The sequence below is a fragment of the Xenopus tropicalis genome, chromosome 10, assembly GCF_000004195.4.
Source record: "Xenopus tropicalis strain Nigerian chromosome 10, UCB_Xtro_10.0, whole genome shotgun sequence".
NCBI classification, from domain to species: domain Eukaryota; kingdom Metazoa; phylum Chordata; class Amphibia; order Anura; family Pipidae; genus Xenopus; species Xenopus tropicalis.
In genome coordinates this window covers 30,950,496-30,965,062 of record NC_030686.2, presented here as the reverse complement: position 1 = coordinate 30,965,062, position 14,567 = coordinate 30,950,496, and the positions used below count along the sequence as shown (strand labels likewise).

Below are 14,567 nucleotides of genomic sequence, written 5' to 3'. Positions count from 1 at the left end.
ATGCTTTTCAGACGTTCGTGGATTAGTATATGTGCCCCTTAGTGTCTAGATTATGACCAAAAATAATAAATAAACACAAAAACAAAAGTATTGTAGAAATGATACCTATATTGGCTAACAATAAAGATACATTGCAAGCTTTCGGAGCTCTAAGGCCCCTTCGTCAAATGAAAGCTGGAATGGCACAACATTTATAGATCAGACAAAATGTTCATGAGCAATAAATTAGGAAGTTACAGATAAATAGAAATAACTTGTGGAGATAATAAAAGTAATTGCTATTTATTAGGGTGGGTTGTAAGGTTAGTCTTGATCTTATGTCGGTGATGGTTCATCCATGTGCACAGTTAATGCCTTGTTTGTCCAATGTACATTCCTCCTATAGAGAACTTAGGACAAATGATCATATACACCACATTGGAGGAAACACATGAATAGCAGTCACAAATGATGTAGACTTTTTGTGTATTCAGTATCACAATCTGATCTTCGCTCAGGATGTAATTAAAAGTTTAAAATCTGTTGCAGGGAAATGTACCTGCTTTAGTTGTTTGGGGAAGAGCACTTCTAACAATTATTTCTTGTCTATAAGACAGAAAAGGTAGTTCAGGGACTATTTCCTTTAGTCTGGTGTCTGTATGGAGCATGGGTTGCAGGTCTCTGGCTATTTTTCCAATAATTTTCAGCTGTGGGATGTAGGTGACTACAATAGGTACCCTGTTGATTTCTTGATTTTGTTTGTATTCCAAGAGTGTGTCTCTGGGTATTTGAGTTGCTCTGTGGATTTGGTCATCAACAACCTGTAGATGGTAGCCCTGATTACAAAAGTTTTCCCTAAGTTATAGAGATCTTTATTTTTGTCATCAATGTTTGAGCAAATCCAGCTGTATCTCAGAACCTGGCTAAAAACATGTGGATGGAAACTGTCATACCTAAAATATACAGGACAGTCTGTTGGTTTTTGGTATAGGGATGATACCTCAGATTCTATTTTTATTATGTAACCCTTGCTTGTTAGATCTTCTTTAGATCCTTACATGGGGGGGGCGTATTTGGGCTTATTTTGAATACCAGCCTGGGCCTGCCTGTTTGTTATAATTTTTTGTAAACATAGTAACTTAGGTTGAAAAAACACACACGTCCATAAAGTTCAACCTTTTTTCTTTTTTTTAAAAACAAAAAAGATTTCTGTTATTGACAACCCTGAAGTATATAATGCATACATAGTGAAATGGTTTTTGTATAATTTGGCAAGGTTTTACAATAACATCAAACATAACAACAGTGGTGATTTTATACTAAATGACCTCAGAGGTACAGTTTTATGTTAACGTTTATAGCATGGTATTATCTTGAGGGCCAATAGTTGGTAGTCACACATCAGGGTCTAATGTCTATCCACAGCCGCCAAAATGTATTGAATTTTTCAGGGCAGCCCCTTCGCATGTATGTGAATTTATAAAAAGTTGTGGATTTCTCAATTTGTTTTCCTGGGAATTTATTATTGGACCTCCCCTGCATTTTCAATGTATCACTATAATTTTTTTGGCATACATACATAATATAAATAGTAGAGTGTTCTGTACCCTTCTTGGTGAGAGTTCCCCTCCCAAAGGGGCAATCGGAAGTGTCTGGTTTTATCCGGACCAACTGAGGTACCTGTTTACAGAATGACTGGATTAGGGGACACTCCTATACCATGTATAGCCAGTCTGCTGGTGAGTGTTGGCATCTGGGATATTCTTGACTTAGGCTGGGGAAAAAATTCCTTCCTTATGGCACCAGACCAGTCCCTGGATCAACTTGTTCTAAGAGCTATCTCCCATACCCCTGTATTCCCTCACTTGTACTGAGAGCTATCTCCCATACCCCTGTATTCCCTCACTTGTACTGAGAGCTATCTCCCCTACCCCTGTATTCCCTCACTTGTACTGAGAGCTATCTCCCATACCCCTGTATTCCCTCACTTGTACTGAGAGCTATCTCCCCTACCCCTGTATTCCCTCACTTGTACTGAGAGCTATCGCCCCTACCCCTGTATTCCCTCACTTGTACTGAGAGCTATCCCCCCTACCCCTGTATTCCCTCACTTGTACTGAGAGCTATCTCCCATAACCCTGTATTCCCTCACTTGTACTGAGAGCTATCCCCCCTACCCCTGTATTCCCTCACTTGTACTGAGAGCTATCTCCCATACCCCTGTATTCCCTCACTTGTACTGAGAGCTATCTCCCATACCCCTGTATTCCCTCACTTGTACTGAGAGCTATCTCCCCTACCCCCGTATTCCCTCACTTGTACTGAGAGCTATCTCCCATACCCCTGTATTCCCTCACTTGTACTGAGAGCTATCTCCCATACCCCTGTATTCCCTCACTTGTACTGAGAGCTATCTCCCCTACCCCTGTATTCCCTCACTTGTACTGAGAGCTATCCCCCCTACCCTGTATTCCCTCACTTGTACTGAGAGCTATCTCCCCTACCCCTGTATTCCCTCACTTGTACTGAGAGCTATCTCCCCTACCCCTGTATTCCCTCACTTGTACTGAGAGCTATCCCCCCTACCCTGTATTCCCTCACTTGTACTGAGAGCTATCTCCCCTACCCCTGTATTCCCTCACTTGTACTGAGAGCTATCCCCCCTACCCCTGTATTCCCTCACTTGTACTGAGAGCTATCTCCCTTACTCCTGTATTCCCTCACTTGTACTGAGAGCTATCCCCCCTACCCTGTATTCCCTCACTTGTACTAAGAGCTATCTCCCATAACCCTGTATTCCCTCACTTGTACTGAGAGCTATCTCCCCTACCCCTGTATTCCCTCACTTGTACTGAGAGCTATCTCCCCTACCCCTGTATTCCCTCACTTGTACTGAGAGCTATCTCCCCTACCCCTGTATTCCCTCACTTGTACTGAGAGCTATCTCCCATACCCCTGTATTCCCTCACTTGTACTAAGAGCTATCTCCCATAACCCTGTATTCCCTCACTTGTACTAAGAGCTATCTCCCATAACCCTGTATTCCCTCACTTGTACTGAGAGCTATCTCCCCTACCCCTGTATTCCCTCACTTGTACTGAGAGCTATCTCCCATACCCCTGTATTCCCTCACTTGTACTGAGAGCTATCTCCCATACCCCTGTATTCCCTCACTTGTACTGAGAGCTATCTCCCCTACCCCTGTATTCCCTCACTTGTACTGAGAGCTATCTCCCATACCCCTGTATTCCCTCACTTGTACTGAGAGCTATCTCCCATACCCCTGTATTCCCTCACTTGTACTAAGAGCTATCTCCCATACCCCTGTATTCCCTCACTTGTACTGAGAGCTATCTCCCCTACCCCTGTATTCCCTCACTTGTACTGAGAGCTATCTCCCCTACCCCTGTATTCCCTCACTTGTACTGAGAGCTATCTCCCATACCCCTGTATTCCCTCACTTGTACTGAGAGCTATCTCCCCTACCCCTGTATTCCCTCACTTGTACTAAGAGCTATCTCCCATACCCCTGTATTCCCTCACTTGTACTGAGAGCTATCTCCCCTACCCCTGTATTCCCTCACTTGTACTAAGAGCTATCTCCCATAACCCTGTATTCCCTCACTTGTACTGAGAGCTATCTCCCATACCCCTGTATTCCCTCACTTGTACTGAGAGCTATCCCCCCTACCCCTGTATTCCCTCACTTGTACTGAGAGCTATCTCCCATACCCCTGTATTCCCTCACTTGTACTGAGAGCTATCTCCCATACCCCTGTATTCCCTCACTTGTACTGAGAGCTATCTCCCCTACCCCCGTATTCCCTCACTTGTACTGAGAGCTATCTCCCATACCCCTGTATTCCCTCACTTGTACTGAGAGCTATCTCCCATACCCCTGTATTCCCTCACTTGTACTGAGAGCTATCTCCCCTACCCCTGTATTCCCTCACTTGTACTGAGAGCTATCCCCCCTACCCTGTATTCCCTCACTTGTACTGAGAGCTATCTCCCCTACCCCTGTATTCCCTCACTTGTACTGAGAGCTATCTCCCCTACCCCTGTATTCCCTCACTTGTACTGAGAGCTATCCCCCCTACCCTGTATTCCCTCACTTGTACTGAGAGCTATCTCCCCTACCCCTGTATTCCCTCACTTGTACTGAGAGCTATCCCCCCTACCCCTGTATTCCCTCACTTGTACTGAGAGCTATCTCCCTTACTCCTGTATTCCCTCACTTGTACTGAGAGCTATCCCCCCTACCCTGTATTCCCTCACTTGTACTAAGAGCTATCTCCCATAACCCTGTATTCCCTCACTTGTACTGAGAGCTATCTCCCCTACCCCTGTATTCCCTCACTTGTACTGAGAGCTATCTCCCCTACCCCTGTATTCCCTCACTTGTACTGAGAGCTATCTCCCCTACCCCTGTATTCCCTCACTTGTACTGAGAGCTATCTCCCATACCCCTGTATTCCCTCACTTGTACTAAGAGCTATCTCCCATAACCCTGTATTCCCTCACTTGTACTAAGAGCTATCTCCCATAACCCTGTATTCCCTCACTTGTACTGAGAGCTATCTCCCCTACCCCTGTATTCCCTCACTTGTACTGAGAGCTATCTCCCATACCCCTGTATTCCCTCACTTGTACTGAGAGCTATCTCCCATACCCCTGTATTCCCTCACTTGTACTGAGAGCTATCTCCCCTACCCCTGTATTCCCTCACTTGTACTGAGAGCTATCTCCCATACCCCTGTATTCCCTCACTTGTACTGAGAGCTATCTCCCATACCCCTGTATTCCCTCACTTGTACTAAGAGCTATCTCCCATACCCCTGTATTCCCTCACTTGTACTGAGAGCTATCTCCCCTACCCCTGTATTCCCTCACTTGTACTGAGAGCTATCTCCCCTACCCCTGTATTCCCTCACTTGTACTGAGAGCTATCTCCCATACCCCTGTATTCCCTCACTTGTACTGAGAGCTATCTCCCCTACCCCTGTATTCCCTCACTTGTACTAAGAGCTATCTCCCATACCCCTGTATTCCCTCACTTGTACTGAGAGCTATCTCCCCTACCCCTGTATTCCCTCACTTGTACTAAGAGCTATCTCCCATAACCCTGTATTCCCTCACTTGTACTGAGAGCTATCTCCCATACCCCTGTATTCCCTCACTTGTACTGAGAGCTATCCCCCCTACCCCTGTATTCCCTCACTTGTACTGAGAGCTATCTCCCCTACCCCTGTATTCCCTCACTTGTACTGAGAGCTATCTCCCATAACCCTGTATTCCCTCACTTGTACTGAGAGCTATCTCCCATAACCCTGTATTCCCTCACTTGCTAAAAAGCCATCCAACCCCTTCTTGAAGCTATATAATGTATCTGCCAGTACCACCACTTCAGGGAAAAAATTCCACAACATCACAGCTGTCAATGTAAAAAAAAATATTTAGATATAACCTTCTTTCTTCTAATCAGATTGGATGCCCTCATGTTTGCTGAAAGGACCTACTTGCAAATAAACCTTCAGATAGTTATATTTTATATATAGTTAAATGCATAGTTTTCATATCCCCCCTTTAAGCGCCTCTCCTCCACTGTAAACAGATCCAACTTGGTCAGTCATTCTTCTTAACTCTTCATAACCTTTCCAATTCTAGTCAGTGGTTAGTCTTAGCCTCCGCCCCTATCCGTGTATCATTTTCTATCTTTTCCTTCCTTTACTGGTACCCGCTTGTAAATTGTTTTATTACAACTTGCAGCCCTCCCTGCCATTATCAATACCCCCAACCAAATCACCCCCATTTTCCCTTACTATACCCACAACCTCATCTAACCTGTCTTCCACAGAATTACTTACCCCCATGTCTAATTTAAAATCTCCTCCAACCCTCTAGCCATCCTTTCCCTCAAAGCAGCCTCACCATAATCACTGAGGTGCGGCCCATTCCTGGAAAAGAGCCTGTAGCCGATTATCAAAATCATCCCGGTTCTCCAGAAACCCAGAACCCTCCTTCTTGCATCAAACAGGCATTAACCACTTGCTGTGTTCTTAACTTAGCACATATTTAGCATGTGTTTAAAATGAAAAAAGCCACATTTTGTGGTGCCAGGGTTGCTGCTGGAATTCTGGAAGAAAAAATATACATTGTGGGAGAAAATATGTTGATTTGCACAGAGACACTGGCTGGCTGCCTGGCATATCTTTAATACACTTTAATTTATGCTAGAGAGACTGAGTCAATCCTCTTATTTATTTTTATTGTCTATTTATATTGACTGTATGCAGCACTTTACAGTACAGCTTAAAATCTAATGTCCATATCACATTCACACACAGTGGGGTCAATTTTATCAGGAGCCAATAAGCCTGTTTGTTTTCAGTGTGGGCGGTAACTGAAGTACCAAGAGGAAACCCACGCAAACAGTCATGCATTGCCAGATGTCGTATGCAACTACATTCATTTTCTTCAATATCTTGTGTTTTCCTGTGATGTTAGAAAGCTGCAGTGTAAGATATTGTATTAGAACACTGTCTATCAAGGGTTTGCATATTGTAGCATGTACCCTGTGTAAAAACATCAGCCCAGTACTATAAAGCTTGCACAGTACATCTGCTCCCTCCCAGTTTAAATGTTTTCCGCCACTGAGAATGTCACTATGTGGCTTGTACTGTCTGTTCCTGTAGGTAGAAGAAAAAGGGACCTTGGCCTTTCCAGTTGAAGAGACACAACACAAAGTCTGCCGCTGAAATTCATTTTCAGAGAATGATCTTGTTCATATACTTATTAATTTATCAAGCCTACAGTAACATAGTTTGGATTTCCATTATGTAATGCTATTGGGTAATTTCATGTACAGCCTTTGCTGTCGCAAAGCACCAAGATGACATTCCTTTGTTTGTAGAGTATGGATAATGTGCAATATGTGAAATTGAAGTATGGCATTATATTTATTTGTCTCTCCTTGCTTAACAGTTTGCCATAGTTGCATGGTCATTGGGGATAATTTACTAAAAACATTTGCACTGCACTTATCTATCACAAGCAGTCACACCCTAGCTTTCATCATCTTCTTGTAGAATCAATAAATTGCTGATTGATTGCAGTGGGTAACTCATGCACTAGTTCTTTAGCCCCCGTGTTAGAAATTCAGCCCAGCTGCAATAAAGAAGATTCTTTTCAAACCGTTGAATATTTTTCTTTGATTTGTGGTAAGCTTTCATAATTTCTTTGCCTGAAAAGTTGCCTCTTACTTCTTAATAAAGATATAGTTATAGTTCCTTTAATATCAAGACTAACATGAAAGTGTTAATCATAGATCTTGCTCTTGTGAGCAAATTAAGGTATAAGACCAACAAGAAGGGTTTTTAGTTACTGGGGTGCAATCAGCTTCCACCTTATTGGACATGTGGTCTGGAATTAAAATGTAGATGGTCAATAGCATATATTGAAGTTGCCCTAGTCTGAAGAGTAAGGTTTAGCTTAGCTCACTGGAGATCTAGTAAATTCTTCTTATGTCATATGTTTTCAGTGCTTGACCAGGTCCCACAATATGGAGTCATTAGGAATGGCGGCCTAAAAAATGAGAATGCTAAAAAATTAGACTAACTCATGACAGAACTTTGAAAACCAAAGGGAGGTTCAGTTCTTTGCAAATATTAAAGCAGCCCTGCTAGCTATTACCCCACAACTTCTAAAATATGACATTTTATAAATGCTAAGAAAAATAACTGTGTGATTACCATTTGGCATGAGAAAGTACATTTCTGCAATTTTCTGCTCATTTTCTTTCCATCATTCCTCACAAACATAGGGTAGGACCCTGTTAATAAGTGATGTGCACGGAACTGCAAGGATTAAAGTCAAGCTTGCCCTTGTGATGCCTGCAATTACAATGAATAGCATCAGCCAAGAGGTATTAGGGGAAATTCAGGTGATGAAAATCCAATTTCTTTCCATCTCATTTTATCGAGAAGGAAAATAGAACAGTTTCTCGTGGACCATATGCATGTCAGGCTGGTCAGCAAGGCAGTAAATTGATACAGCTTAGCTTTCTAAATAACTTTGTATGCCATAAATCCTCTGGCGGACTCTGTTTTCTTTTTGCACTCGGAACCAAGCACGAGCTGGCTGCCATACAGTTGACAGGTTATAATGGAAAGCAGTATTACTGGGCAGTGGGGCTAGAGACAAAAGAAGAAATCATTTCACTTGCTGCAGCTGCAAGACTGTTTGCACCCAGTGAGGTTCCTTACTAGCCACAACAGGCTAAGGGGCTAATGTTAGTTGTCCAATAACATGGTGTGTTTGATGGCTTATAAAGATTTTATTGTTGAATTGTTTTTTCTTTGATGAACCCAGAAATCAACTAGAATTGAAGTATTTGTAGGCCAGGGTCTAGCAATAGGAAATTCAAAATAAGAGATTATATTTTTATGGATCTTTTGGTGCAATAAATTAAATGTAAATTCAAATGCGCAAAGTTTATACTGTTTCAGATACTTATAAAATCCAACCATATCTAATCATTACAATTGCACCAGTCCAATTAAAAAATTAAAAATGCATCCAATTTAAAAACTGGTTGCTGTGGGTTCCAGGTCCAGGGAAAACTTTGCTCATAGTTCTAAGCAACTCCCCTAATGTTATTCATTCTATAATAGGCCGGCTGTAACAGGTGTAGAGGAGGCTACAGAGCAGAAACAAAACCAAACCTGCTGGCCTGGATTGTAGAAAGCAATAGCAATGACTATAAGGAGACACTGGGTGTTGGGGTGGAAGCCAGTGAGATAAGTGGGAGAAAGAAATCAAAACCTTGTTAGGAGCATTAAAAAAGCATGCCATTTACACACACAGCTAATGCAATGGCAAAAGGATCCCTGAGACTTCTGTAAGTCCAGGAACCCAGAGTTTAAATTAGATTGTGTTAAGTGATATGTATATATATATATATATATAGGAGGGCCCAAACCAGAGTTTTGCCTCAATTCCTTCCAGATTTGCCTTTTGTAGTTTCAGAACCCACAGCAAAATCTTTATAGAGCCTAAAACTTTTAGGAGGTTGACCAATTTGTGAAGCATTTATTTGCAGATAACAGTTCAGTGATCAGTGGCAGTGTGATAGATATTTTCCAACAAATAAGGCATACATAAATCATGTGATGCTAAGTTTATTCTCATCATATTCTCATTTTTAGACTCTAGGCATATGACCAGCTAAAAGTTATTATTGAATTTCTTATGGCTCAGTAGTAAAATATAAATATGTATTATCACATTTATTTTCTCTTCTAAAATGTGAGAATTTTGTAATATTGGGGTCTACCTTGGGGAATACCTCTGCTGAGGTACACAATGGGTAATTCTTGCAGTGTATGCAGTAATGCTGTGCTGTACCTGTGCTCTCACAATGCCATGTCCGTTTAGGAGAAAGTAATTGGAGGATAAACAGAGTTTAAAAACAGGACCTTTTCCCCTTTAATGTTGGTTTTACTCTAATTATGTCAATCCCCCCTGTGGGAGTTTCATTCCTCAGGACTGGGGATTCCTTCTGTGTCATTATTAGTTCTTGTAAATGTCAGTTTGCACCAAGCTATACCTTCCCATGGTGGGAGCAGTAAATTGCATTAGTGTTTTTAGATACTTAATCAAATCATTTCAAGTAGTGGGGAAGTTTTCCTGGGTCCCTTGTGGTTAGGGGGATTTCATTAAGGTCAGTGGTGTGAGGCATTAAGGCCTATTTACTAGAGACCAGACCTTTTTATGTGATGAGATTTATAGCCAGGGTAATGTCGCTTCCATTTCGATACATACGTGTCATTAATATTTGTTTCCTATTTAAGTATTATAAATATACTTCCCAGTTCATTGTTGACAGTCCAGTGTTAATATTCTTTAGTAGTAGTGATACACCAAGTCTACTTTTTCTGGATTCAGCTAAATACAGAGTCTTCTATGAATGTTTCTTACAATTCCTGAGCCAGATCCTAACTGACATATACACATTGGCATAATGTGATCATAATCACATGATCTAAAGTTAGGTAATTTTAAGTATTTGTATTCAGGTTAGCAAGAGGCTTGTATTTGGACCAATCCTGCAATTTTTTTTTTATACTAGAAGTGCTATGAGTGGCCCACAAGCTATTTGAGGCTTTGGGTTTGGTGGAACCAGCAGAACTCTGCCTAGCTGTATGCCAATTGGAAAGATTTGTGGAGTCTGTTACCTAATGCTACAGTGTACAATGACCTTCTTCACTATTCCATACTTTTTTACTTTATCACAACAATTTGCAGATGGACCTTTTTTCAACATGGGATGTTTTTGAGCTTTTGTCCACATGTTGCCGCTTGCAATGTTAATCAATGGTGATAGGTTGATGTTTGCACACAAATCTTTCCAAGGGAAAGGCATTGCAGCTGTTCAGTACACCTAGTGGATGTGTGCTTGCCTCTGCATCACACTGGTTATGGTTAAAAGGCCCAGTAACAAAAAGGGAATAGTTTGTATTTGTTAATCAAGCACCCACAAACAAAGTTCTTCTTGACAACAAACGTTACTTTTTTACGAGTGAGGTTTTATTCTATAGGTTTGTAGAGAGCTATAAATGTAATTTGGCCTTGGTTTATCTTCCTGTGTAAAAACTAAACTCATTGTATTCTATACAGCGTATCTGTTATGTAACCTGTGCCTTTTTTTCTTATTCAGCTTGAATGGCTGCCCCCATGACTACACAGCAGCTTATTTATATTAAGTTGTAGTAGTATATATACACTACTATATAGTAGTGTTTCTGAAACAATCACACACTTTTTACCACACTCCAGTTGGGGGAAACATTACTGTTTAGGCCAGAATGCTGCCTACACTAAGGACACTTCCAGTGCGGGGAATAATGATTGAATAATGATTGAGTCTCCTGGCTTGCTTATTATTCACACAAGTTTCTAAAATTCCCAACATGGCTGCCTAGTTGGCATAGAGATCACTAGGAGCATTAGAAGGCCAAACAGTATGGTTTCCCCCAGCTGGAGTGCAGGTTCTATTAGCTTGTACATCCATTACATGAAACAATTTAACTGTAACAACTGCATTTTTATAATGATGGTTTTATCAACCCTTAGGGGTATATTTATCATGCTGTGTAAAAAGTGGTTTAAAACATTACGGGTGATGTTGCTCATAGCAGCCAATCAGATGCTGTGCTTTAGTTTTCTAACTGTTGAGATCTAATTGCTGATTGGATGTCCTGGGCAACATCACCAGTAATGCTTTACTCCACTTTTTAAACAGAATGATAAATATACCCCTAATGTTGACACTAAGCTTGGTTTTCAGATTGAGATTTTTAACATGCTTGGTAATATTAGGGCCAATTCATAGGTTTTCTTTGTCATCTTCTTAAAAGTGATACCACTGCATATCACTCTTTAAAAAAAAATAACTTTTTATTTTATGGTTCAGCTTCTGCTCTGGAACTATTCATTGATTAATTGTCCAAATCATAAAACCCCAAATGTGCTTGGCATTAATGATTTAGATGGGTGAAATGAATGTGTTTGCCTGCTCAAAGCAGATGAACTCATTTGGATAAACTGACATAATCATTTGCTCTGATAAATGTGTTAATGCATTAACATTTTTTCTGACAGTCAGGAACATGTTGATAAATAGGAAAACAAAGATGAAACTGCTGGAAATCCTTCTGGATTATCCAGTCTAAACATTGGTAAATATACCCCATACTGTATAAAATATAGCACATTTGGGATACTTATACTTATACTTACACATTTGGGATACTAGGAACCTTACTATGCGCACTGCATATCATTGTCTAAGGCTAAAAAAAAATCCATTATTATTATCATGGGTCAAAAAGGGACTGCTGTGCCAAACAAAGTATTATATTTGAAGGTATGTAACGAGTTTCATTTTTGGTGTTACTTGCTCATCTATTTAATTGCGTTAGACTTGAACATGTGTAGATAACATTACTTAATGAGCTTGTAGCTAATTAATGGGATTCCACTATTTTTTGCCATGGTCTGTTGGGTAACAATGTAACATATTTTGATCTTGGAGCCTTACAAATGATGGGGTAGCTTATTTATACTGTTTTAGTAGCAGAAAGATAATGGGTAATTCTCTGATATCCTTGAACCCAATATAATAGCACTGGCATTCATTGCATCTCAAATCACTCATAAGGAGGCCACTAAAGCTCATTCACTATTCTTTTGTGTCCCACATTTTTTATTTAAGTTCTCTTCTTCCCATCTCCTCTAATTTTGTTTTTTCTTCCATCACATATTTCAAAGAAGAGGTTGCTATGATAGAATGTCTGCACCATCTTACACCATTATAAGTGGCATTATTCATATAAGGAATCAAAAGTGTTTGCAGCTGACAGAGAAGAGGCTGAACACTGTTTAGTGTGCAGCCCATTCTCTTTCTGTATATTTGCATTGGGTAGCTGCCATTGTCCATCTTGTTTATATCAAGTGAGGCTTGAGAGAATGGTGGCTGTTATATTGAGATATATTGAAGAGTATAGGACAGAATGGTATAGCAAGTAGATGGAGAAAAATAACTTGGAAAGGCAGAGCTCCAGGAATATGATCAGAAAGAGCTCACATTACAGAAGCGGGCCCTTGTTAATATAGCGAGATAGAGGGCCACAGCTTGTGGGGAAAAAGCTACACCAATCCAGGATGTCCAACGGAACTGTGGCTCCCTTGCACCTTTTGGTGGGATGTTGAGGGATATAATTTGACTAAACCTGCTAAGCTTTGGGTTAGCAAATACTAAAATGCCTGTTATTAATAATGCCACTTGCATTCGTACCCAGCACATATTCTGGGCAATGATCTCTTTCTGATTGTGGGGGCCCAAGCGTGGGGGAACATTGAGCACAGATGGGCTTTCAGTGGGAGGCAAGGACAGGCTCTGTAATTGGATTTCTGTTGTGCCTGTGTGGAACGTGGACTGACATTTCTCATAATAAAAGGAATGATGTCTAGCTCAGAGTTTTTCATTCTGTCATTGTTAATACACCCAGTAGGCTGTGGTTGTTGTGGTTGTTATTCTGTTCTTCCTCGGTTATACCAGGCACAGGTGTTGTGCTGATCACAATGCAGCATGTTGCACATTAATCTGTGCTTGTCCCTCTATCTGTGCCTGGTACCTCAACCCTTGGGGTAGTAATGTCATTAATATGGTGATTGTTGTAAAGTATGATTTTCTTTGGCAGGGCTTCAGTGAGGATCCCTACTCCATTGCGACACTGAATCAGGACTCCAAACCCATCAAGGAGAAGGATGAGGGGGACTTGTATGAGGATAAAGAGCTCAGCATCCGGATAGGTAGAGGCGGCTTTCACCAAGGCAAGCATCCTGCACTGTCATATACCAAGTGGCTACCCATTGCTACAGCCAAATGAGGAGCAGGGTTGTTCTCAAACAGAGGTATCCTGACTGCCAGAATCCAATTCCTGTACAGTGGATCTGCATGCAGAATTCTGTTCAACTCAGTTTATATACACATTGAGGTGTATTTTTTAACATTGGAGACAAACATCACCTATGATGTTGCCCATAACAACCAAGCAGATCTTTGCTTTTGTTTTCTAACTTGTAGGTGACCACTCAAATGTAATTGCTGATTGGTTGCCATAGGCAACATCACTGGTGATGTTTGTCTCCAGTGTTAAAAAATATGCCCTATTTTGTCTATTTTTAAATGCAACAATTCTGCCAGGGTGGCATTGGGTTTTGAACCCAGCCAGGTACTTCTAGCTGAGCCACTCTGCTCCTATGTCCCATTCAGCATAAATGCCAAGCGCATTTCATAAAGAAAAAGCCCAGAAATTCTCCTTTCTGCTAGGATTCTGTGTGGGTTCCACTCTGGACATGCTCCAGCCATCTAGAGATACAGTAAGAATCTGCCCAGACTTGTTACCTTGCCTTCTTTCAACTAAGAAACCCCTTGTTACAAGCAAATTCCCCATCATATTTGGACTGAACATGTTCAACTGGTCACGTCTACTGGGGTGGAGAAATCCTGTGTTGCAAAACTCTTCCATTTCATTTATTCATTAGCACCAACATCTATGATCTGTGCAGCTTTGTTCCGTAGGCAATAAATATTATCTAAAATGTCTAACTTAATTACAAAATGGCAGAACCCTCTTTTAAACAAATGCGGAAGAGCTCTAAACATATATTTATATAAATTAATAGGACTTTACTTCCCCTACAAGTCCATTAGGCAAAGCAATGCACCCTGAACCCATTGTTCGCTGTGATGGATAAAAGCTTTGCCTTTGGCATTAGTCTTTAAAGTCCAGGGGGCTGGTAAAATCTTTGCCCACACTTCCCATACTTGACCAATTGACAGAAAAAAGGCAAGGGATTTTTCTGATAATATCTTACTGCTGTCATGAGGTGATGGCACTTGTTCAGTCGTGGAATCCCTACAGCTCTCCTCTTTTTCTTGGGTTGTATATTTTCTTTTGGAAATATTGTTTAAATCAGGGTTTTTAAACTTGCAGCAGTGAGTGAAGCTTTAAACCTCAGAA

General features: G+C 40.9%; 1 protein-coding gene across 4 annotated transcripts in view; it reads left to right on the top strand.

Annotated features, from left to right (window-relative positions):
• slc39a11 (solute carrier family 39 member 11) overlaps positions 1-14,567 on the top strand; it is a 202,560-nt gene that overhangs the window by 71,939 nt on the left and 116,054 nt on the right. For 3 of the 4 annotated variants that reach the window (XM_018097746.2, XM_031894095.1, NM_001016721.2), the window contains one exon: positions 13,242-13,374. In XM_018097746.2, coding sequence (XP_017953235.2) covers positions 13,242-13,374 — 133 coding nt within the window. The remainder of the gene's footprint in view (positions 1-13,241; positions 13,375-14,567) is intronic. The other variant, XM_012966622.3, reaches the window with a different exon arrangement.